The 23,033-nt window shown below is 38.5% G+C and overlaps 1 protein-coding gene across 7 annotated transcripts in view; it reads right to left on the bottom strand.

The window, feature by feature from the left end:
- Positions 1–583: 583 nt before the first annotated feature.
- Positions 584–23,033, bottom strand: part of NR1H4 (nuclear receptor subfamily 1 group H member 4) — a 42,969-nt gene continuing 20,519 nt past the window's right edge. For 4 of the 7 annotated variants that reach the window (XM_065044195.1, XM_065044170.1, XM_013371514.3 and 1 more), the window contains 7 exons: positions 19,076–19,228; positions 15,353–15,486; positions 14,730–14,828; positions 13,525–13,624; positions 11,892–12,038; positions 2,750–2,863; positions 584–1,427 (listed from right to left, as the gene is read on the bottom strand). In XM_065044195.1, the coding sequence (XP_064900267.1) occupies positions 1,189–1,427; positions 2,750–2,863; positions 11,892–12,038; positions 13,525–13,624; positions 14,730–14,828; positions 15,353–15,486; positions 19,076–19,228 (986 nt within the window). In that variant the 3' untranslated portion in view covers positions 584–1,188. The remainder of the gene's footprint in view (positions 1,428–2,749; positions 2,864–11,891; positions 12,039–13,524; positions 13,625–14,729; positions 14,829–15,352; positions 15,487–19,075; positions 19,229–23,033) is intronic. The other 3 variants (XM_065044171.1, XM_065044187.1, XM_065044203.1) reach the window with 3 other exon arrangements.

The following is a 23,033-nucleotide window of genomic DNA, read 5'->3' as shown; positions in this document are numbered from 1 at the left end:
GTCCAACCCACCTGCTAAAGCAGGTTCACCTAGACCAGAGAGGACAGGAGTGTGTCCAGGTGGGTTTTTAATGTCTCCAGAGGAGACTCCACAGCCTCTCTGGGCAGCCTGTTCCAGAGTTCTTCACCCTCAAAGTGAAGAAGTTTCTCCTCATATTCAGATGGAACCTCCTATGCTGCAGTCTGTGCCTGTTACTCCTCATCCTGCTGTTGTGCACCAATGAAGAGTCTGGTCCCATCCTCTTTGACATATGGGCAGCCATGCAAAGAGCCCTTTCTACACCCAGTTTCTTCCTCGCTGCCAGTGGTGCTGGGCCGCGGTTTGCAGGACAGCACGGTCAGCACATCGGTGTCCCAGGTGTCTGGCTTCACGTTGCTCAGAGCAGACCCAGGCACAACGAAACCACCGACCCTGCCTGCAGCCCCCGGTAGCATCAGGGAGCCCGCACCGCCTCGCCACAGCGTTTGAACACACTTACCTGATGCAGAGGTGTTGCTGATGGTATGTTTTCAGAGCTGCTAAGCCCCAGCAATCAAAAGTATTAAAGTAAAACAACCTGTGATGCACTTCCACAAAGCATAGATACTGTATAATTTTTACTTTGAAATAATAATGCAAATGAAGTTACATGTTTATATCATGAGAAGTTGTGTGTGTGTGTGGCATCTCTCCATTACATAATTTTTCATCTTCTGAAGAGATAAGAGCTTGTACATCTTACATGAACACATTTCACAGCTGAACAGCAAATGACTATAGCACTGATCATTTCAGCTGCTTTATTACCATAAATATCTGGAATATATTCTTTAACGAAGGCCAAGCACAAAAACACTGCAATGAAAAAAATGTGAATGGAAACCTGCATTTCCCCATTTGTCAAGAGAAACTGTAACTGCAATCAGCTTAATTGCAGCAGGAATTAACAGGGTTCCTCTGAGGAGCTGGTGGACTCTTTCTGATCAGCAAATATAAATACAGAGACAATTATACTCACTTGTGAAAAATCTGATAGCTATACAATATTGTGTGTATAGTGAATAAAATTACTTTTATGAACCCATGGCATGTTTCTATAAAAATGCAGTAAAGAACATTTAATATACTGTGGGGTATTTTTCTATGAAAATAAATGCTATGCGGTCCTTTAAAAAGATATTTTTCCTAAAATGAAGTAAAAAGTCTCCATCACTGCACATCCCAGATCTCACAGAGAAGAGGTGTGAATTTGTGATCATTCACTCTCCATGACATCAGCATCTCTGCGTGATGATGGTTAAATGTCCGTAATTCTGTAAGACGGCCCAGAAGACACGCAAAGTGTTGAGGGTTATCTGGGTGGTGAAGTTTGCAGAATTTTTGTAGAATATCCAGCAGTGGTTCTTGAAGCCTCTCCACAGACTCTCTGTCCTTTATGTATTGTCGATCTGGTTATGGTTTTAAAAGAAAAGAGGTAATTAGCAAGTATATGCTCTGATACAATGTAAATATGCACACTCATAAAGGAACATAAAAGTATTGAAATCTTTACACTGGGTACTGATGTTCACACATAACAAGAATATTTCTTTTCAAATTGAGGGGGAATAAAAGTGCTCTAATATTGTATTTTTGATTTGGGGTTTTCATGTAAGCTTCCCGCTTCTAGCTAGGGAAAACTTTCAACTTTTTCAAAAATGGAAGAGTTTTAACTCAGAAATGTTTCTCTGGGGTTGAAGCATCGTCTCCCAATGCAGTTCTGCTCCTGAGTACATCCCGCGATGCATTGTGCCAGCTGAGCCACACAGCATAAGGTCTTGCAGAGGTAGCACAACCAGGGAATTTGACCAGCAGAGAAGAGTGTGCATACAGGTCACCAGAGGGAAATCAAACATCTTCATCCTCAGATGAAATTTCTTTGTTAGAAAATACTTGTATTTTATTTTGTTCATATGGAGAAAGTATGTGTTTGGAGAGGGAGGAAAAATGGAGGATGGGGTTTTTTGTTACTGAAATTTTTGGTGCAAAGAAATTGCCTGAGCCACACTGACTCAAGAGCTGCTTCATCTTCCCATCTTCCATGGAACCTGATTTGGAAACCTCAGTGTCTGTCTTCTGTTCTGAAGCATCAGGCTTCTCCCATTCCTATGATGGCACTTCGCAATTTCTCCATATGTTGTAGGTAGAGCTGGTTAGTTTTTTGTTGTCAAAGAATTAGTTTTTTACAGCAAAGCCTGTAATCAGGGCTGAGACACTATTATCCTGATACTTCTGAAAGGTCAGTTTCCAGCACTTGCCCTCATAGTCGAGAGAGAAACTTGCTACTGTCCTTCTGCTCTTGCCAGCTGGTGTTTGTTCATAAAGGCTGAAGACTCTCATTGCCATTCTCTGTCCTAAGTTATAGGGTTTCCCAATTTCCCTATAAAAAATGTGACATTCCACAATGATCTGTGGTGATATGCATGTAAGCACATCTGGGATTTTCTGAAAGGAAGAAGCCTGTTAAGTTAAGCAGTTTAGAGATACCAGTAATTTTTTAAAAAACAGGGTATTTAAGCACTTTTTTCTTTGTATGCAAAACCAGAAGGTGTAGCAGGACATTTGGAGTCTGGATTTGTGTGCTTGTTTTCTTGTTTAACAGCTGAATATCCTGAATAAGTATGCATACTCTTTTACTCTATGTAGAATGTAAGTTTTTACAAGTCTTAGGTCATGCTCCTCATGCTTTCTTTCCAATACCTCTAATATTTAATTTTGGATTAGCAGTTACCTGGAGACAGGATAACTATGGCTGTGAGCAGTGCATATTCTTCCTGTGTCATCTTCAGCTCTCCAATGCTTTTATAAAAATTAAACATGGGAGTTATGAATTCATCTGAGATACCTGGGAGAGAAAAAAGTTATAATATTTTTTTAATTATTGAAATAATCTGGTTTATTGCCACACAGCAATTATTTAGAATTTGAAGCCTTGACTGTCTTAGTGGGAGAAATTTACTACACAGATCAGGTCTGATGCAAGACAGTTACAAAAGTGCAAGCACATCCCCCTTTTGTTTTCCAGATCATGGTAGAAACAGGCAAGTGCTGGTAATTTCTTTTCACATGGTTTCAGAGTTTTTCTTTCAAGCAACTCCTTCTCCTCTACAGGTTTGTCCAGCTAGCTCCTCAAGACAAGTTTCATACAAGGTTTTCTCACTATCTGCTGATATGCTGTCTTCTGATTCCAGTATGCACAGTTTGCGTAACAGTCTCCATGTTCCCTATCTTTACATTAGTTATATAGAAACATCTGAGGATGTATGGTTTATTTCTAGCCCAACTCTACAGCTAACTGCCTTGGGCAGTTGCTTCAGTTGTCTCCATAAAGAGTCTTAATTGCTCCTTTTATGTAGCCTGAAACTTTAGCTAGATCTAGGATTACCTGTAGTCCAGGGTAAACTTGCTTGCAACTTCTACTACCTTAAAGCACAGACTAGTGTATTATAAAGTACAGAGCCATAAATAATTTAAATCCAACTCAGTTCAAGAATGGGATCATGCAATTCTCTCATCTTTGGGGTTACCAAACTGGGGCATGCTGACTGGGCTTCCTCTTACTGACTTTGTCATCAGGTCACAATGTTCTTACTTAGCCTTAAATTACAGATGTACTTCATTCTGCTTTTTGGTGTAAAAGAGAAGTAGGTCCTGTGACATCAAATTCATTTTTTTTAAACTGGTGAGTCACTCAGAGTAGCCACTTGACTGTTGACAGTGGCTGCTTGCAACTCCAAAGCTGTGGCACCAACGAGGTACAAAGATCTAAGCCAGTGGTTTTGCAGCAAGAAGCCTTTTGGTCTTCCCTGGCTGAAAGGATGGAAACTTCCTCTGTTCCCACAGAGGAGGATCATAAGATTTCGTGTCATTTTATACATAACTTTGAGCTGTTCTGGGAGAATACTTAATAACTTGGTGTGGAAACCGCAGGAAAGAAGTCTGAAGTCCAGGACTGCTAAGGTTTGGAGTGCCTCCAACAGGGGAAATTAAAAATGAAACTCAGCAGGTGGAACTCAAAGAAAGGTGACATGAAGTCATTTGACTTAACTATGAACAAGTCACATTTTGCTATGACTGTGAGAACTTATTCATTGTAATAGTTATGCATCCCAACACAGTGAAAGTATGGTCTTGTAGGATGTGGTTTGTTTCATGGCTGGATGGTGTGTTTAAACATGTGACATGAACAACCTGTGTTCACTTCAGATTGCAAGCCACAAATCTTGGTTTTGTTATAAGTCCAACACTGTTGAAAAGAGTCCAAGTCAGTTAAGCTGATACATGTGATGTGGGTCAGCTCATCCTGTGGAAGTTAGTAACACAGCTGGAGCTCTATACCAAGCAAAGAATTGTCATCACATCTAACGTTCTGTGAGGTTTATGTCATTAGTCATCAGTGTTAACTATTTAAAATTTGGAACACTTCTTATTGCTAACTTTTGGGGAACTGCCTGGTTCTCTCTTGGGTAATTTTAAATGCCAAAGTTCCTTGCAATATGGCAGATGTAAGGAACACACACATGTGACACACCCAAGTCTTAAAGTTCACGTGAATCTAGAAACAAGAAAAATAAGTCTAGCTGAGCCATAGAGCAGAGCAAATGAATGCCTTTCGTGAAAGTGAATAGCTCAGCAATGACATGAAAAAAGTCCAAGACAAACTGGATATTTTTAGAAATCTCTGTGCAAGGTATTGCACCTCTGGGCACAATCATCTTGGCAGCAAACAGGAAATGGGAGGAAGTGGGCTGTGACTAAGTCTCCCATCATTTGTTTCTCATACTCACTATTTGATTTTTTTTCTCTTTTTTTTTAATGGTCAGGTTAGTTTTCAGCTGGATGAATTCATTGTTTTGCTGACCACAAAGCTCCTCAAGTCCTGGTCTCAATATAGCAAAATTGAGATGAAGATGATGCTGATGAACAGGGTGTGGAGTAACTAATTCAGGTTCTCACTGGTCAAGGTACTGATAAGTGTGCAGTAAAACAAACTTTGCCCCAGAAGGCTTATAATCTCACATTAAGAAACTAAAGCATGGATGGGTGAAATAAAAAAATAGTATAGATGTACTCCAGACAGAAAATAAAAGTGGTGACATTAAAAAGGGATGTTTCAGCAACACAACTCTTATCCTGCTTTTACTAAAGAGAATGGAACTTTAGAACCTTTAAACAGATATGTGTCACAAGACAATTATGAGTGTAAAACGAGCAATTTGGAGACTAGGATCATTTTTGCTTGGTTACTACTTTCGCCCTCATCCCATCCGTGCTGGAATTTCCCTGTTATTTCATCACCCTGTATACACTTTACAGAACCACTGTTCCGTCACAAGAGGGGGCTGTTTTCTAATGTGATTGAAAATGCTTCAGTTTGGATTTAATAAGCTCCACCAGAAAGCAGAAAAGCAGGAAACAGATGTTTATAGTTCTTGCTTTTTTTTTTTTTCTTCTTATCTACTGTACAAGAAGTTGTCGCTTCAATTCAGGTTATCAGAAAAAGAATTAAATGTGATTTGGTGCTTGTAACTGGAAAGGCTAGAGGAGAAAGGAATTATCTGACTTTTCAGACGACATTTTTACAAATCACACTCCAGAAGTGAAAAAAACCCAAATCAATAAAGTTATATTTCTGTCTTCATTGAGAATAGAAAAGTTAGCTCCTCTTTATTTAGATCATACAAGAGCTCTGCCCAGTACGTGTCAGGTAGGAAGAGCTTCCTGGCCCATGTTAATGGTCCTTCTTAACTTTTTTTTTTTCAGAAAGTTTTCCCAAACTTAGTTTCATGGCAATAAGAAGATGCCCCTCCTTCATATTGCACTGTGAGTCATTCTGAATAACATGGATTTCTGCCTAACCGCCAGCCCAATTCTATCATCTGTGGGAGATACTGCAATTAATTTGACTGATTTTGCTGTGTTAATGGATGACTGGCTGTGAACCCCAGGGCAGGCAATGGGAAGTACTAGCTTTACTGAATACAGTCTTGCGGCATTAGACTGGAGCAGATTTAAACCCATGAGCATTATCCATTCAGTACTCCTTACTTGCACAACTGATTTCTATCCAAAGCTTGAGACAAAGCATGGTTTTAGACCTGGCTTTTTTTATAGTTTTGATCCTATGATTTCTCTCTGAAAGTAAAATGACTGATACTTTCATAAGGTTTGCAGTGTCAGCCCATAAATAATTATCTGGTTAACATAATCCTGGAATATATGTTTTTACTGTGGTATCAAGTCAGTATTGCCAGGTTTTTGAGACCAGTATTCTCTCATTTATTTTGGCTGTTGATTAAAACTGCATAGATTAGTCTATTACAAGAACAAAGCCTGAGAGTAAGTACTAATTAACAGTAAATAGCACTGTGTGATTAATGCGGATAAAGAGATTTTTTTCTTGATAAACATGGAGGTGCCAGTGAATATTAAACCAAGGATATATTAGTAGCTGTTTTATGAAAATTAAATATATCAATTACTTGCAAAATTACGTATTCTCTTTCACTGTCTTTCATCTACCAGAACTGTTTTATATGCTGCATATGAACTCTGCCTTCTAGCCTGTTCAAATGCATCAGCGACCTTTTAAACACTGACCAAATTCACCGTGTTGATGCTGAGAGCTGAGAAGGGGAAAATCTAGCCAGTAGAGAAGATACACCAGAGCATGTTCATGTGACCTCTGCTCTGTCATCACCTTGTAGAGGCTAAATGGCCAGCTTAGATGAGAGGTTAGCATGTGCCGAGGAGAACTCACCACCAAGACAGAAAAAAAAAAGCAACAACATCTTCTCAAAAGTGATCAATGGGGCCACTGTGAAGCCATCATTTTCAGCAAGGAAACCTTAGTTAAAAACAAACTAACAAACAAACCAAACCTGCAAGGAGGATGTAAACGACATTGCCACATACCATCCTTTGGCAGTGGCCTGAGTACCGGCAGTCGGGAGGGAAGCACGGTCTGGCACACATCAGCAGCACCTGCGCTGCCTTGGGCTCGGCCGCGTAGGCTGAGCCTATTTAAATAACTTTTTGGCCTGGGGAAGCACACTTGTGCAGAAGAAAAGAGGTTGGGTCCTCTGACATCTGGTCTTGTTTTCATGGGTATAAATTAACTCTGTAAATAAGTTCTAAACACTTTTATCAGTTTTATTTGTAATTCAGGAACACGGCACTGGCTAATTCAGTGTGGTAGATTGTGAAGTACCATATATGAACAGAAAAGCACTTTCCTACACTGTAATTTAAAGTGGTCCTAATTTCCAAATATTTTGGGCAGTGTGCCAGTTTTGAGTCGAGTCACAGGATAGCAGATGACTCCTTCTGTATGGATGCATATGACCATTTGGATCATTAGACCCTTATGATTAGCAGGTACGTTTAGAAAGAAGGGGCAAGATACTGGCCAGGTTGCTTTCTCTTAGATTGTTTGGACTCAGCAGTGAAGATAATTTCATTTTTTTTCTTTGCATAAACCCCAACACAATGAGGTTTTGAAGGAATACAGTTACTCAGTACTAATAATCAAACAATAGAAGCCAAAGGCAGCACGATTAAGTATCCATTGTTCCAGTGCCAAATTTTGTCCTTGGTTGCAGAAGTCTCTTGTCCAAATCAATGGGGACTTTATATCCACATTCAAGGGCAAAAGGTGGCATCTTGCCAATACTTTGAAATTGTGGCTATTTCTTTTTTTCCCTTGTATCTTGTTGGACTTCAGCACCTGTAACCCATCCAGGCAGACAGCAATATATTTCACAATGTCAGGTGTCCTGCTGCAAACTGAAAATTTGGGTCCAGATTCTTCCATTTCTGTTCATATCAGACAGCATCTTATGCCCTGATACTGAAATTAGTAGGACTGCTCTGTAGAATAAAATGATGGAATAAAAATCTGAGGCTTTTCATGACCACTGAAAGCAGTCGTCCTTAGGAAAACAAGCTAAAAATGCTCATTGAAAAAACGTTCAGTATTTCAGCTCTGTTTTTAAAAATACTGTACTGCTAGATAATGGGGGAAGTTTGCTTTCAAAAAAACAGAAAGAAAATAAACTTTAAATTACTAGGATGTCAGCCTTTCACAGAATGAATCAATCACAACTGGTGTATGCATTGTGAAGCATCAAATAAGATTAGTAAGTTGCACGAGCTCTTATTACCATTAAATAAAATGTCTACATTTCTCATTAAGTCTCGATATTAGACTGAGTAGGAGAGGATTTCAGTCTCAGGAGCAGTTAATGAAAGAATTTCCATAACACCTTATAGAGAAAGACCATAAGGACACAAACAAAGGCAGTCACTGAGATGCACCAGGACTCAAGCGATATGTTCAAGCTAAGAAATAAAAATACACCTCATCAGCATGAGAATAAAAGCAAAGGCTGCTAATGCTCAAAGGTCATCACCACCAGATCTCTGGCTTTTTTATCAGGAAAAAAAAATTCATTCTGTACACTCATACTAGGGAAGGCATAAATATTAATAGAGAGAGCAGCTTCCAAGCAGACACGGTGGCAGGTGACAGAAGTCTGGACAGCTTGTGACTTTTAGGCAGAATCCCCACCCCTGATTTTAGGAATACAGACATTAAGGCTTCACAATAGGATTTATGTGACATTCAGACAATTGCCTGCACCTAAAAATATGTGGACAGAAGTTCTGACTAACAGCAATAATTTATGGCTGATGGCCTGACAGTGTTTAGGACTTTTCTGGGAGCCGTGAATAATCCTGATGCTTCTTCTCCATTTGTTACCCATAAATTTGATTTCTAAACTCTCAACTCAGCAGAGTGTTTTTTCTGTGTTTAGTCTTGTTTTTCAGTGAGGTGTATGCAAAAAACCAACCAACCAAACAAACAAAAAGGTCCTTATCTCCAAATTCATGTGTAATTCTCTTGGGTTTTCTCCTTTATTTGCCTTGGGTTTAATCTCTTCCATCCATTTTATCTCTTGGACTGGTCTATGACATGATAATGGCCAGCTGCAGTTTCTAGTAGTATATATTCTTACTGGTTAAGATTGGAAGAGGATGCTTAAGTTTCTAACTTAATATCACATTTAGTAGAGACTGTTATTCAAGCCAGACTCCCTGGTAAGGAGCCCTGCGACATGCAGGGGTGCAAACTGCATATTTAATATTTTTGAAACCTGTATGTGTAAGCAATGATAACAGAAGAATTTGGATGCCTTTATTTCATTTTGTTTCATTTTGTTTATTTCATTTTGTTTAAACTCGGGACACCTGAAAATTACTATGATTTAAACCACAAAAATAAAGATGTTTCAGTAGCAGCTTTTTTCCAACAATTATTCAATTTGCCTAAATGTGTAATTCTGGAATTTATCATAAACTAAAACAAAACATGCAGCCAAATTTCACCAATGTGAGCTTTTAAAGTCAAACAAAAATAAAAGCCTCTGGTAACTTCTGTGATGACAAGCAAGGATTCCTATGAAAATTCAGTGAACACTAAGAAATACACTGGGCAAGCATGCAAGAGTCAAACCTACCTATTAAAAATCCTTCCTCTTATAAACCAATTTGCTTGCATTTTTGATGCAAAGGAAGTGATACAACTAACTGGGAGGCAGTTACCAGTACTGAAAACATAGGCAGAGAGGCATTTGAAAAACAAAGTTAAGCCTTTTCATGCAGGGGACGTTGCCAGGTTGACAGATACACTCTAGCATGCAGCAATGTCAGTCCAAAATGAAAGACTCTGGACTTTCTGAGTGACTTCTAGGTCTGTATCATAGCACTAACAGTTAAATAGCACCAGTAGCAGCACTTATGTTAACACTGCTACAGATGCAAAGATTTACAAGCTGCTTTTGTTGTTTACTGTCACAGCCCCATTAAGTGCACCCAAGGAAAATGTGTTTAAATAGACTTGAATTTGTAGAGAGTGGAGAAATAAAGGCGATGGAAAAGGATATTTTGTCCTGTATTCTGGCTGTTAATGGAAGGAAATAACGCAGCCAGCAGCAAGTAACCTGGATAATACATTATTCTCCTGTAATACAGGGAGGGAGCAATTCTTCCAGTAGTATTTCCTCTTACATTGCCGACTTGAGGAAAAAATCTTTTTGAGAGCCTTTTCCAAGCACAGTAAGATATATATGTGTGTATATATACACATACACACATCAAAAGTTATCATGATTCATTTCTTGCAAACTATTTAGCCCAGGTTTTTTCTGATCCAGAACTCCTTTGTCATTTACCTTGGTTTGCAACCCCCTCCCCTCCCCCCAGTAAAAAACAATTGCAGGAAAACCTTATGTGGAATAAATAATACCACGTTTGAAATCATTACTATCTATAGGTCTAGTAATAGTTTGCAACAAATGATGTTGCATCTCATCTGGACTTCACAGTTGCAGAGAATGAAACTATTTTAAAAGTATGAGTAAAGAAAAAATAATTGGTATGACATAATAGCTTATGTAGTATTCTGGATCAAAGTATTTCCTGCTTCTGCTTTTTATTAACAGTTGACACTGTACAAATTAGAGGAGCAGAAGCTTCCTGTAACCATGTATTCATGGGGATTCATTTCTCTAAGACCTATTTTAATAAAAAAATTAGGTTATCTTCTAGTAGAAAAATCTCTTAATGAAGGTATTTGGATACATGACAACTCATTACAGTTGCCAGGAAATATTTCTGGCCTCTTGGCATACTTCTCTGCCCATAGAATCTGGACCAGAGGCCATCCATATCACTCTCAAAGTCGCCATTTCCAGTCTGTCAAACAGCAGCCTCTTATAATAAGTCAAAATGAAAAACAAACAAACAAACAAACAAACAAACAAACAAACCAACCCTACAAAATCTAAACCTATAATTGAGTGCACTAGGCCAAACTAACTACACACCTTCAGAGAGTTATTCTCATGTTTCCTATCTTCTTTTCAGGGTTTCAAATATATAAGTATGTGTCTAATTATGCTTATGTCAATAGTACCTTCATATTACTGATTTAAAGTTTCAGAACTGAGTTCAAGCCAATTTCTATTACTATTATTGAGGTAAAATATTATCATATCTCTTCCATTAAAAAGGAAGGCCAGAACTCAGAGCCAAAGCAGTCTCTCTGATTGTAGACAGACACTTTGATTTGGAATTTTTGTTACATTAGAATTTTGAATGATAGGTAGCTGAGGGGTAGATAAAGTCTGCCAGTCAGTACAGAAAAGGGTAAAACATTCAGTATTGCATCACTGGGGCACAAAGAATATGTAACAAGCAAAACACAACTTTCCATGCTTTAGGGAACAAACAATATCCAGCCCTTGATAATTTTCTTAATTATTAAGATTAATGTCTAGAACCAGTAGAATTTGTCATAGCCGAGCCTTTGATGGACTTTAAGAAGTAGAAAACATACTGAGAACATGCCATGTTTATTATTCTATGCATCTCGTGCAGTTTGATTCAGTTTTACCAAACTGACGCTAACATTATGCATTTCCCTACAGTCATCTCCAGCAACATCCTAAAATCTTTTATTGTTTGTTTCATTCTCATAGTAATTGCATTTGAAAGCATAAATGTTGATATTTTATATGAATAATTTGAAATGGTGGTACTTCATTGTTCTTGAACGCTTATAATTTGAGACTTGCACTGGGTTTATTTGGTACTGCGTCACCAAAATACTCGCAATGTATTTATAAAGAAACCTTTACCTTATGACCTTTAGACTTAAAGCTGAGTTACATTTGTTCTAGTTAATATAAGAACGTTCAGATAAACCTGTTTCAATGCTAATAAACAATTTTACTAGCTTTTCAAGGGCAAAATACTGACACAGAAGTGCAATTGTGTGGTTTGTTTTTTTCCTCTTTAAACAAGACACTTACCACTATTACGAATTCTTTCTTCTAAAAGAACAGTATGTCCCGTAGGAAGTTTCCTACTGAAGATCTCAGCTGAACGGAGGAACATAGCTTCTACTGCTGAGCCCTTCAGCAAAGCAATCTGGTCTTCATGATCAAGGGTTTGGAAGCCTGGGGGGACATTAGAGATAAGTAAGGCAGCAACAGAAAAGTCCCCTCTGCTTCCTCTCCTAAAGTTTTGGCACGTGAGGTGCTACATATCTGATTAACCTTGATGCTGGTGTTAGCAGGAGTGACAAGTGCCGTGGAAATTGAAACCCAGATTCCAGAAAATAACTGAAGTTTATGAGAATTAGACTTGTGTTTCAGCATTCATGGTACTTTAAGAGGAACAGGATAAGCAAAATTCAGTGGTGTAGCACAACCAAAAGTGGATATTTGTCTGCCTGATGACACTGCCTAACACCTTCTGCTATGTTTCAACCAGGGCTCTCTATCTGACTCTCCCTCTGCCATGCTGCTTTCAGCCCTTTCTGTGTGATGGCAGAAATCGGCATTTGAAGCATCTAATTTAGTATATTTCATGTTGCCTTTGGACTAAGGTACTAATTTACATGCAGGCTTCCTCCTGTGTTTTAAATATGTGTTTCTCTTTTTGGAGGGGAAGGACTCTAAAACTCACTGAAGAAATCAGAAGGCGTTCAGTAACTTGTGTCAATACAGAGCTGCTCCTCTGAAGAAGGACAAGGACCTAAAGATCATGGGAAACTCTTCTTGTACTTGCCAGTACAGGTACACCTTATACCCACCCTCTGATTCTGTGAGGAAGCACAGAATAAGATAAAGAATGGAACAAAACAGTGATAAATCCTGCCATATGTGCTCTAAGTCAACAATGAAGACAGGAGATTATTCAATGTCAAAGCTCCTTCCTTCTTCACTCCCTGTGAGCCAGTATCCCATTTAGCATAGAAAAATACATTTATGACTGCAGTGCTAGGCTTTGGAGCAAGCCTGAAACACACAGAGAAAGGGTCAATATGATGGGAATGTCAGGAAAATAATATTTTCATACAGCTAAACATTACAGTTCACGTTCCTTAATAACAAGGAACCTGTACCATGCCCAGTATTTGTTCTTGAGGTAACATCAACTAATGATAAACTCAGGTTTTCAGTGCTTCTCCATAACACACCCTGCAAGGACCACAAATATTGGTGCCACAAACTAGTGAAATTTCTCTGTTAGGACTCACAATTGAGTGGGTGCCATGACCTAGAGGTTTTGCTAAGAAAGGCAGCAAAACCAGTGAAGCAGACTCTGGCAAGAGTTAGTGGTAATTTAGAAGCAGACTATTTGGCCTTGCAGTGATATATGAAAATAAAATCTCTCAAAAGACACAATCCTTTCTCTGACTGTTTTGTTTGTTAATAGGTAAAGAGTGCCACATCTCAGAATGGCAGAGTTTGAATTATGGAACATATTATTCCTCAGCACAAGCTCCTTTGCTTTAGACATTGTCTGAAGAATGCATATGTGTCAGAGGAGGAGGCATTTTTATGTAGTCTTCAAAATATACACAACAATCTCCAAATGGGAACTGAAAGGCATGTAAGCTATGCAAAAACAAAATTTTCCCCAACACACTGGATATACCTGGTAGTTTTTTAGTGAATTCCACAAGAACCTGCACGTGACTGGTGGCCATTTCTGTTAAAATCAGAAAATTTCCTTCAGCACTGAATTCCTCTTGTAACTGTTAAAAATCAAACAAAAAAAATCTATTAATATTCATTGTCACTTCACATTTAAGAACACAAAATACAAGAATTATTAGACTGGATAAGGTGAGAAGTACATCTAACCCTGTAATTTGTCTCCAGTGGTTGTCAAAAACAGGTATTTGGGGAGGCAACGTAAGAAGTAAAAGAAGTAGACAGTGTCTTTTCCTGTCTCACTTTCACTGCCATGTCTTGCAAGTGATGATTTAGGCATTTCCTGAACTAGCAGTTCGATGCATACAGTAGTATTTAAAAAAAAACCCTTGCTATCCGTGAATTTGTCCATTTCTTTTTTTTTAATATATTTGGGGGTTTGACCTCCTCAACCTTCCATGGAAATACATTCCACAAGTTAGTTACAGATTATTCGACGCTGCCTCTGCAGCTGTCTTCCTTTCAGTTTTCAAAGTTGCCAACTTAGGAAATAGTTTTCTACACTGTTTTGTTTGGGTTTGTGTGTTTGTTTGTTTTTAAGATTGAACTTGACAGTTTTGTGAAAAACAAAACAAAACAAAACAAAACTGTCTTTTAAACACTTTTTTTCCTTTCCTCCCTGTTTCCCAACCTTTTTCCATCCTACCATGAAAACTTAAAAGAGAAAACTTAAAGAGAAAAAGGAATTTCTAAAAGGTAGAGAAGAAAAGGGAAGAAGAGGGGATGAAACAAAAACCCAAACCTGGAAAATTTGGGGAATTTGGGTTCAAAAAATGAAATATTTTCAAGCTTCCAGGCTGGCATTTTTATAGAAACAAAGGCTGGCTGCAGGTCAAACTCAAATCACTGCCTATACTGACAATGCAAAAAACAAGCTCCAATCGTAAAAGTTAGATTTGAGCATGGAAGTATGTTTCCAGAGTTGAAAGCTTTTTCTTAGCATTTAAGTTTGATAAATAAAATGTGATCTAACTGCTGACTGAATGGGAGAGATTCTGCCCCCTTGCAGCATGTTTTAACTGTAAGCTTTTACCCATATTTTTTTCTATTTACTACACTTACTTTTGCTAAATACAAACATTTTCTGCTGTGTAATCCCCAGCTTCATTATCAGCATCTCAAAAATGAATTCTTCAATGTACTTACTAGTTTTTTTGACACCTCCTGTGGTATTTGCTGTTTACTGTATGAATCCATGATGTAATCAAGAAGGTTCTGCTGTTCTGGGGTAAATTCTACTTTCTCCTATACTGGCAAAAAAAGAGAGCCCTTCATGAAATATAGTCATAGAACTGACCTAGCATCCCTCACTTTAGGCAAAAGCTACACATCTATTTCTCACACTTGGAGACCAAGCAGACAGGAGGTTTGCTTGTCACCAAGATTTCTATAAAAGGGTACAGAAGAGATGTGTATAATGCTTCTAAACCTCATGAGTTTGTGTGGTTAATTATTTGAAATAAGGAAATGTTTAGGAAATAACTGGGTGTGCTCAAACTTTAATAGCACACCTCACCATATGTGATATATACCTGACATATATGACAGAAAAAGTACTTTATGGATTTTATGGATGCTTCACTGAGTTTTGACTAAAAATATCACAAATACTTCTATACTCAAGGTATTTCTTTGACTTGATGTGAGATGGAGCTCTATTTAATACAGGCAGCTCCAGGGAGTTCACAAGTGCTCTGTATTCACTGTACGAGCCATGTTTAATTCAAACACCACCAGTACCCTACGAACTATTACAAGAATTTTCTTACCCTGTATATTTTAGTTGTAGATGTCACTTGTTTCATGTCATGGCCTTCATTATCTTCATTGACCGTCTGATCTGGGGGCTGTTTCACATTTTTCCGTAATCTTTTTGACTTGCATTGTATTTCTGTTAACAGACCTAGAACACATAATACAACAGATAGCAATTGGATTTATATATGTCTCAGGCACTCAGGTACATAAACATGCCCATGAATGCCCTTTGCACTAATGAACCTGCTTACCTGAGCAGATCATTTCCTGGACATATCATTATCTTTGGATGTGAATCTAATGAGACATACTAAGTGTACAGTAATGAGTAGTCTAACAAAGCAGAAGCCCATCTGCAGAGCAAAATGGTTCTGGTGACCCAGCATCCACATGTGTGCATGTCAGGGGTCGTGCTTTGGACCAGCTCTAATCTGGTCTTAAAGACAGAAAACCCATTAGGGATGGGAGTGCCCTGGAGTGTGTCTTTGGTTCAGTTTCATCCAAAAGAAAATCCCTTCATGTGCTCCAACACCCAAACCCAAGCACAGTAAATGGGGTCAATCGGAAGACTGTCTTGAAAAGTGTGTTCCTCATCTGATCCAAAGTAGTATCGAGCTGCAGCTGCACTTACGCAGAGGGCACTGGATGTTTTCAGTAATCTTTAAGCAATATTGTGGCTGTAGTGCAGAACCTTCCTGCTGAAAGCCCTTTCAGAAGAGAGGACTCCAGGGCTTCAACCATCACTTTACAGACAGACCAACAGATGAAAATGCAGGCTCAAAAGTAACTCAGGCTGGCAAATGTACCTGTAAAATGTATTTAATTAAAATGTCACCCAGTTGGTCTTGCTATTTTGCATTTCATTGTATTAGACGATTGAATAAAGCCCTGGTTTTAATATAGAGTTTCGCTTGCCCTAGTGAAAGGATTTTTGCATTTGTGGGTTTTTTTGGTTCTAGACTACATTTCAGCACCTTGAACCAGGGAGTGTCCTTGTGTGGCTGTTTTAAAAACTAGCAATTTGCTTGTGCTAACAAAAGAAAAGGAAAATAGGTACCCTACACAAGCTGTGGAAGACAGCCAGAAAGCACAAATGAAAAAGTAAATAGCTAAGTATTAATCTAAAAATAAACCTATCAGCACAGGACCTTTTTTCCCCCCCTTTCTTTCTTTTTTTTGAGCTTCTTTCAAGTATCCTTCCCATTCTTCACTTTTGAAAATGCAGAGCAGGAAAAGAGGTTCATTCAGTCATTATATGATGGTGGAGGAAGATACCGTGAAAACAGTGAATTTCGTTGTGAATGTTTTTAATTTCCTGTTTGAGCACTATATAAAATAACCTACCTGAACCACTGAGAGAAGAGGAAATTTACATGATTAAAATAAGACCTGCAAATAATACCTTGAAAGGGGGGAATGGGAATGATGGAGATAATTGGTATCGAGACATGTAATTCTTGCTGCTGCACAACATCACGGATTTCTTTTTCTAAATTATTCACTGCATTCTTTGGCAGTGTTAATGGGCTCATACTGTTTTCTACCAGCTTAGGATCTGGTCTACTGCCTTTCTAGGGAAAATTTGGTTTACGTTTCTCTCAAACAGCAAGACATTTTTCTCATGCTTCCTGCTACTGAGTAGTACCTTGACATCTTATTCTGGCTACATTTAAGTTAGCTGGAAAACTCATGTGAGAGACAAGACTGGATTTTTTACCTCAAAGACAGATAGGTTTCAATGGGTATTAGATGGGTATTAAATAAGTATTAAATGGATATTAAATGGCAGAACCTGAGTCTTTTCTAGGTAGACATTTCACCCAAGAAACTTGAAGTTTCAAAATGGCAGCAAATGACTGAAATTGATGCTTAGTAATTTTGATCTGTCTGTGGTTTGTGTCTAAAGGGCAGGACTAGGATTGTTGGGTAGCTGTGCCATAAATGTTTATAAGACATTACCTCCTTGTTCAGAGGGAAAAAAGAATCCACAGATCTTGCAATTACAGTCCTACAAAATGAGTAAGTGAAACAAAGTTCAAGGCAACCTTTTATTTCTTAGTCATTTTTTTCAAATAAATGCTCTATACTACTACAACCTTCATGTTTTACTGTCCTGGATTGCCTTGAACTAAAAGCAATTACACAGTACACTCCTCCTTAAAAGCCATTACATCGTACCTTGCCAAACATCCTCATTGCAGTGCATTAGAGTATGCGTATGGTTAAGTCGTGAGCATCACGAGATATCCAGTGTTTCCATTGCAGGGAGTCAGATGGCAGTGGCACTGGCTGGCTTTTGTTTCCTGTGTGCCAGTTTGTGAAAATGATAGGCCAGTTTAAAACTTTCATGTGGGCCCCGTCAGTATTATTTACACTGACCTGTTTTTTGTCAGCGATGGGTTGTTTATTGTCATACTGAGCTACTCAGACTATTCTGAAGCCTCAAAATTTTGGGGCAATGGATCTGGGGCCAGTACCACAGGGGAATTACTTTCCCCTGACACTTAGGGACACATCGAGTCCTGTATTCACAACGGTTGTGTCTGTTCATATATTTACGTATTGCCTGAGAATATGTCATATCTCAGGATCATTGTAGCCTGTTCGATTTGCAGAATGAAAGATTAATTACATTATGCTGGCAATGCATTCCAAATGTTGATGGAGCTTAGTGTTTCTCACAAAACCAACAGTTAATATAGCATCTTCTGATCAGATTGAGGGATAGAAGTATATTAAAAATTCCAAGTAGATTAATTTCCTGTATGAACCTAAATTGTTTTCACACATACGTGTATGCTAAAATGATTGGAGCTATCAAGGAAAATAAATTGCAGCCTTGTTCATGGAAGGCAGAAGAGCAGATGTTTATAGACTGTTTTCAGTAGGAAGCTTGCAAAAATAATTGATTGGCCAACATTTTACTCAAAATGGAGTTTTAAACAAGTTTAAAGTTGCACTCCAATATCCTTGTTGTGCTAAATTATTCAGAGCGAAGCTCAAGTTCATAAGCTGCCACTCTGAATAGAATATTCACTTTAATATGAAACATTATTAAAGCCTATCACCTTCCTTTCTGGAGACGGTTCTACCTATGTGCCTATATGCAAGGCAGGGAAGTCTATAGTGCCACGAGAAAAGCTAATGAGACTATAAAAAAGGGCTAGCCCTTAGCAAGCTTTGCCTGATTGCCGGGTGAGGTCTGGGAACATACGCTTGACAAGTCCACAGAAACTTCCTGCTAGTGGCAATCCTCCTCTTTTCTCCAGAATGGCATTGTATGAATGCCAGAATCTGGATTGGGCTAGCAAGAACTTGACAGGGAGAGGCCAGGTAGATTAGCAAAGGGAAGCACCAGGACTTGTCTGCTCTGGCTTCCACAGCACCTTGAACTCCTTACTCCTGTGGAGTCTCCTGTAGACTTGCTTCCCCTGGCTGCTTTCCCTTCCCACTCAATGGCTGTCATCTAGTGTAGGACAGCCTTTCCTTCACCGTTTGCTCAGCTCTTATACCCTGTGTCCTGGACCACCAACTAAATGCTGTTGCATATAAACACAATTGTTTCTTTCAACAGGATTTGATGAACAGGTGCAGCTTTTCACCTGCCAGACAGCATCTTTTATAGCTTTATTATTAAAATATTTATTTATAGCTTTATTATTAAAACAAGCCCAATTAAACAAATACAGTATTTGATGTGTTCTCCACACACCCCGATTGTATTATGCAAATACCTGTATACATACATTCAGCCAACATGCCCATTTGCTTGCATTTCCTTAGACGGCACTCCTGGCATTTTCTCCTCATGTACATGTCCATCTCACAGTTGCCTCCATTTTTGCACTTGTATACTGCATTTTTTGTGATGCTTCGTCTGAAGAACCCTGCACAACACAGCAGTGATACAGGTAAAAGAAAACACTCAAAGAAGCAAAGGAGTCAAGCTGAAAAGCAACTCCAACTCCAATAGGTTTCTGAATGACACCTGTTCTGCTGCACCACAAGTTTCTTTCAGTGCCTGGAGGACTGTATTCTTGCTATTTGTATTGAGAATAGTATCAGAGTCTTATAATTTAATAACATGATAAATCACATGCCCAAATATTAGATATTAGTCCAAAGTAAGGCCCTGGAACTGTGAATGTTGGGAAAATTCAGACCCGAATCTGAACCTACCAGGGACAAGTTGAGCACCAGCACTGGAGCTGCAGGTTGTTACCGTACAAATAGCCAGAGAAAAACAACATACATCTGTTAAGTCTCTTGAGGTACAGGATGGGCAGAAAGAGAGTTGAGTAACTCATCCCTGCAGAAGGTCCCCGTACTGTTCTGCTTACACACCCCCCAAGTTTAATGAGGAAGCTGCACTGTATCTGCCTTTCATACACGTGTCCTCCTCCCCTGTTTACAAGATACTTCAGTCTCATTCACTAAATATTGTCCAGCTGATGAGTTAAGCAGTCACTTAATTTCAACTGTGCAGGCAGTTCTACTGGTATCGTCACTGAATTTGCTCCAAAATTGTGCAGTGGTAACTGCAAACAGCAACCGACCCAAGAAACCAAGAGGACCTTTCCTCAGTTTGTACAAATCTCTGATTTGACCACTGCCTAGCACATCTCTGAGGGTGGAAACATGGGAAAAATGAGGAGTGCTCAAGATATTAAATGTAATTGACTGAAAGAGTCATCGCAAAACGAGAGTCGTTGCTGCCAATCATGACTTGAACATTTCCTGAATTTATAGTTTAGCTCAATCTTTTTACATCATCCTTTGTATGGCAGAGATTATTCAGTATCAACTACAGAGGGAATTAACTCTCTCTGGTGTAGAACAGAAGCTTAGTTTTCCTCCCCATCTGAGGACAGGTTTCTGAAATAGACTCCTGGGAGCTTCACTGATTTACAGTGCACTTCAAACTAGAGCTCTGCATAAATTTACGTTACCCAGAGCTATTCACAAAGCTTTTGCTTTCTTGTTGCAACTGGCTGACACAATAAAAACACCGTCATTTTCCAACCTGGCACTTCAATGCGCTAAGAGAGTCAGCAGATAAGACCCAGGCTCCCATATTCAAATTACAGTGAAAATTCACATGTGAATCTGAATTGTTTTCCATTGCACATTTCATCTGTGTTTTTCAGAATGCATTGAGCTAAGATACTGTCCTGCTAAATCTAGAGAAGATAACAGATGATGCAATGATTTTGCCATTGTGAGATGACAATTTCCCAACTTTTGCACATGTTTTTATAATTGCATAATCTCTTCCAAGCACCACTGTGTAGCTAGCAGTAAAACAATTCCGCTATCTGGTCAGAAAAAAACCCAGGTATTTCTCTGAATCTACTGTATTGCCTGTTTGAAATCTATTCCATTCACTCTGTTTTATTGGCTTCTTTTCAGATAAATACACTTGACTGGCATCAGTCTCTTTTGAAATGCAGATTGCTTAGAACCTCCAGCAGCCCCAGGCATTATTTTTATTCATCATTCACGTGGTGGTTAATACCTTACCATTTACCGGCCAGGAAAGGGAGAGAAAGCCCATGGTTTAAGCTGTAGGTTCTCAGTGCCAGTTAAAGGCAACTGCATCTGCTCTACATAATTTATGAGTTTTATTTGTTAAATTTAAATCCTGTATTTCATGACACATTAATTAGTAGTAAATGTGGAAAAGCTCTGCACAAATATTTACGACATTCTAAGTCTGACTGACGACTTTATCACTCACCCTGTCCACAAGGTGTTGCTCACTTTTTCATGGAGGAGCAAAGAAAAAGAGTTTCAGTAATTTTTATTATTATTATTATTATTAAGTATGTAAGAATGTGAAAGAAGAATGTGAAACTACAGATTCAAAAAGCTAGGAACCAATATGATTCAAGCAGTCAAATATTTTCTCTTGAAAACAAAGTTTTTCGAAAAGTGAAATGAAAAGTGAAAAAAAATTTTTGGCAAAAAGTATTCTAACCATACTCTTGCTTTAGTTTTATCATGAAGTGACTCCAGAATTATATTCTTGAACAGAAGCCATAATTAATTTTGAAATTAGCTTTTTTTTGTACGAGTCAAATTTCTAGATACACTCTTTACTAATAATTCAAAATTAACTTAAACTGCCTGCAATATTTAATGTGTAACTTTCTATATTAAGAGGGCTTTTACAAAAATGCAGATACAATCAGAAATGGCATCTGTTAGAATAATGAGGGGGCAGCCTCAAAAGCTGAAGGTTTTTCTGGCACAGTCAAAATTTTATCTGATCTTACCAAATGACAAAAAGCTCATGTTGGCTGGAAATGTTGAATTTGCTTTGTTCTCTTAGCTAGTCATGAATATGATTAATTGTGTCTAGAGCTGCTCCAATGTTACTGATGCTAATTTTTCTTATGGAAATTATGAAAGCTGAAGGAGGACAGCTGTTAAAAATGTACATGAAAGTTTTGTAAGTATCTCAGTTTGCCATCGTGATGGCCAACTGCTTTGGATTTTTTCAATTTAAAAGTGTTTGCGGTTCACAATTGCTGACAAAGCACCTGCTCCGCTCTGTCAAGACGTGCCGCAGCGTTCCTTCCACCCATGCCCATGTGGTGCGTGTTAGCGTGAGGAGACTAAAGCGAGACCCTTCACTGCAGGAAGTATTCCCGGTCTGGTGCGAGACACACCAAGCATTATGAGGGGCAGTTTGAAAATTACAAAAACTCTTACCAACAGCCTGTGCAGAAGGAATTCATGACTGGCTTTTCTCTTAGCAGAACATAGTCAGTGGCTTTACTGAACAAGCACAATTCTATGTTGCACTTGTTCTGCAACATCTGAAAATGGTCCATAAAACTCAGTATCACAGTGAAGACTAAAGCTATACCAAAAAGTCTCTGACTTTCTGCAAAGTTTGTCTCAGAAATTATGTCAACAGCAGCAGGCTTTAAAGCACTGTATATTCACCACTATGTTGTAGCAATGCCTGTGAACTGCCTCATCCTTTACGCACTACAACTGTGATGCTATTATTGTTAACCAAGGCAGCATTTTCTGAAGTAATATATTTGAAGTGGGAGAAACCTCAAGGAGGCCTTTTTTTTTTTTTTTTTGGTAAACCACAGGCAGATCTTGTATGAGAGCAAATGTTCTGTTTAATCTGCCTTTACATAATATGTAAAATGTTAATTAAATAGTTCATACTTATTTTTTAATGGATAGTAAAGTATTAAAATATATGTATATAAGTGTATACTCCTGCCCATATCTTTAGATAAATGTTCATATGCAGGATGATAAATAAGATCTTAATATTGTTCCTTCTGCCCAAGAATGAAAACCAAAAAGCATGGAGGGTGTTGCTGAATGCATTACCCAGGAAAGAAATGAAAAAAAATTAAAATAACATATTCATCACAGAGGACTGAATCCCATCAAAATATGCACAATGCCTCCCACTTTGAATAAGAATGTCTGCGGCATCAAAGGAGCAGGGGTGCTTCAAGGTGAGCACCAATCCTGCAGAAAGGGATCTGCATATTATATTGGACACACATTGAGCATGAATTAACAGACTCGCTACCAAAAAGAAGGGCTAATTGCATACTTGGATGCAAGATGTGAGGTAGTTCTTCTACTGCACTGGTAAGAGCACAACTGAAGTACTGACCCCAGTTTTGGTCACCATGCTTTGAGGGTAATGTATAG

The sequence above is a fragment of the Columba livia genome, chromosome 1, assembly GCF_036013475.1.
Source record: "Columba livia isolate bColLiv1 breed racing homer chromosome 1, bColLiv1.pat.W.v2, whole genome shotgun sequence".
Taxonomy (NCBI): domain Eukaryota; kingdom Metazoa; phylum Chordata; class Aves; order Columbiformes; family Columbidae; genus Columba; species Columba livia.
The sequence above is the reverse complement of the archived record's forward strand: the minus strand, read 5'-3'. Positions and strand labels throughout refer to the sequence as shown.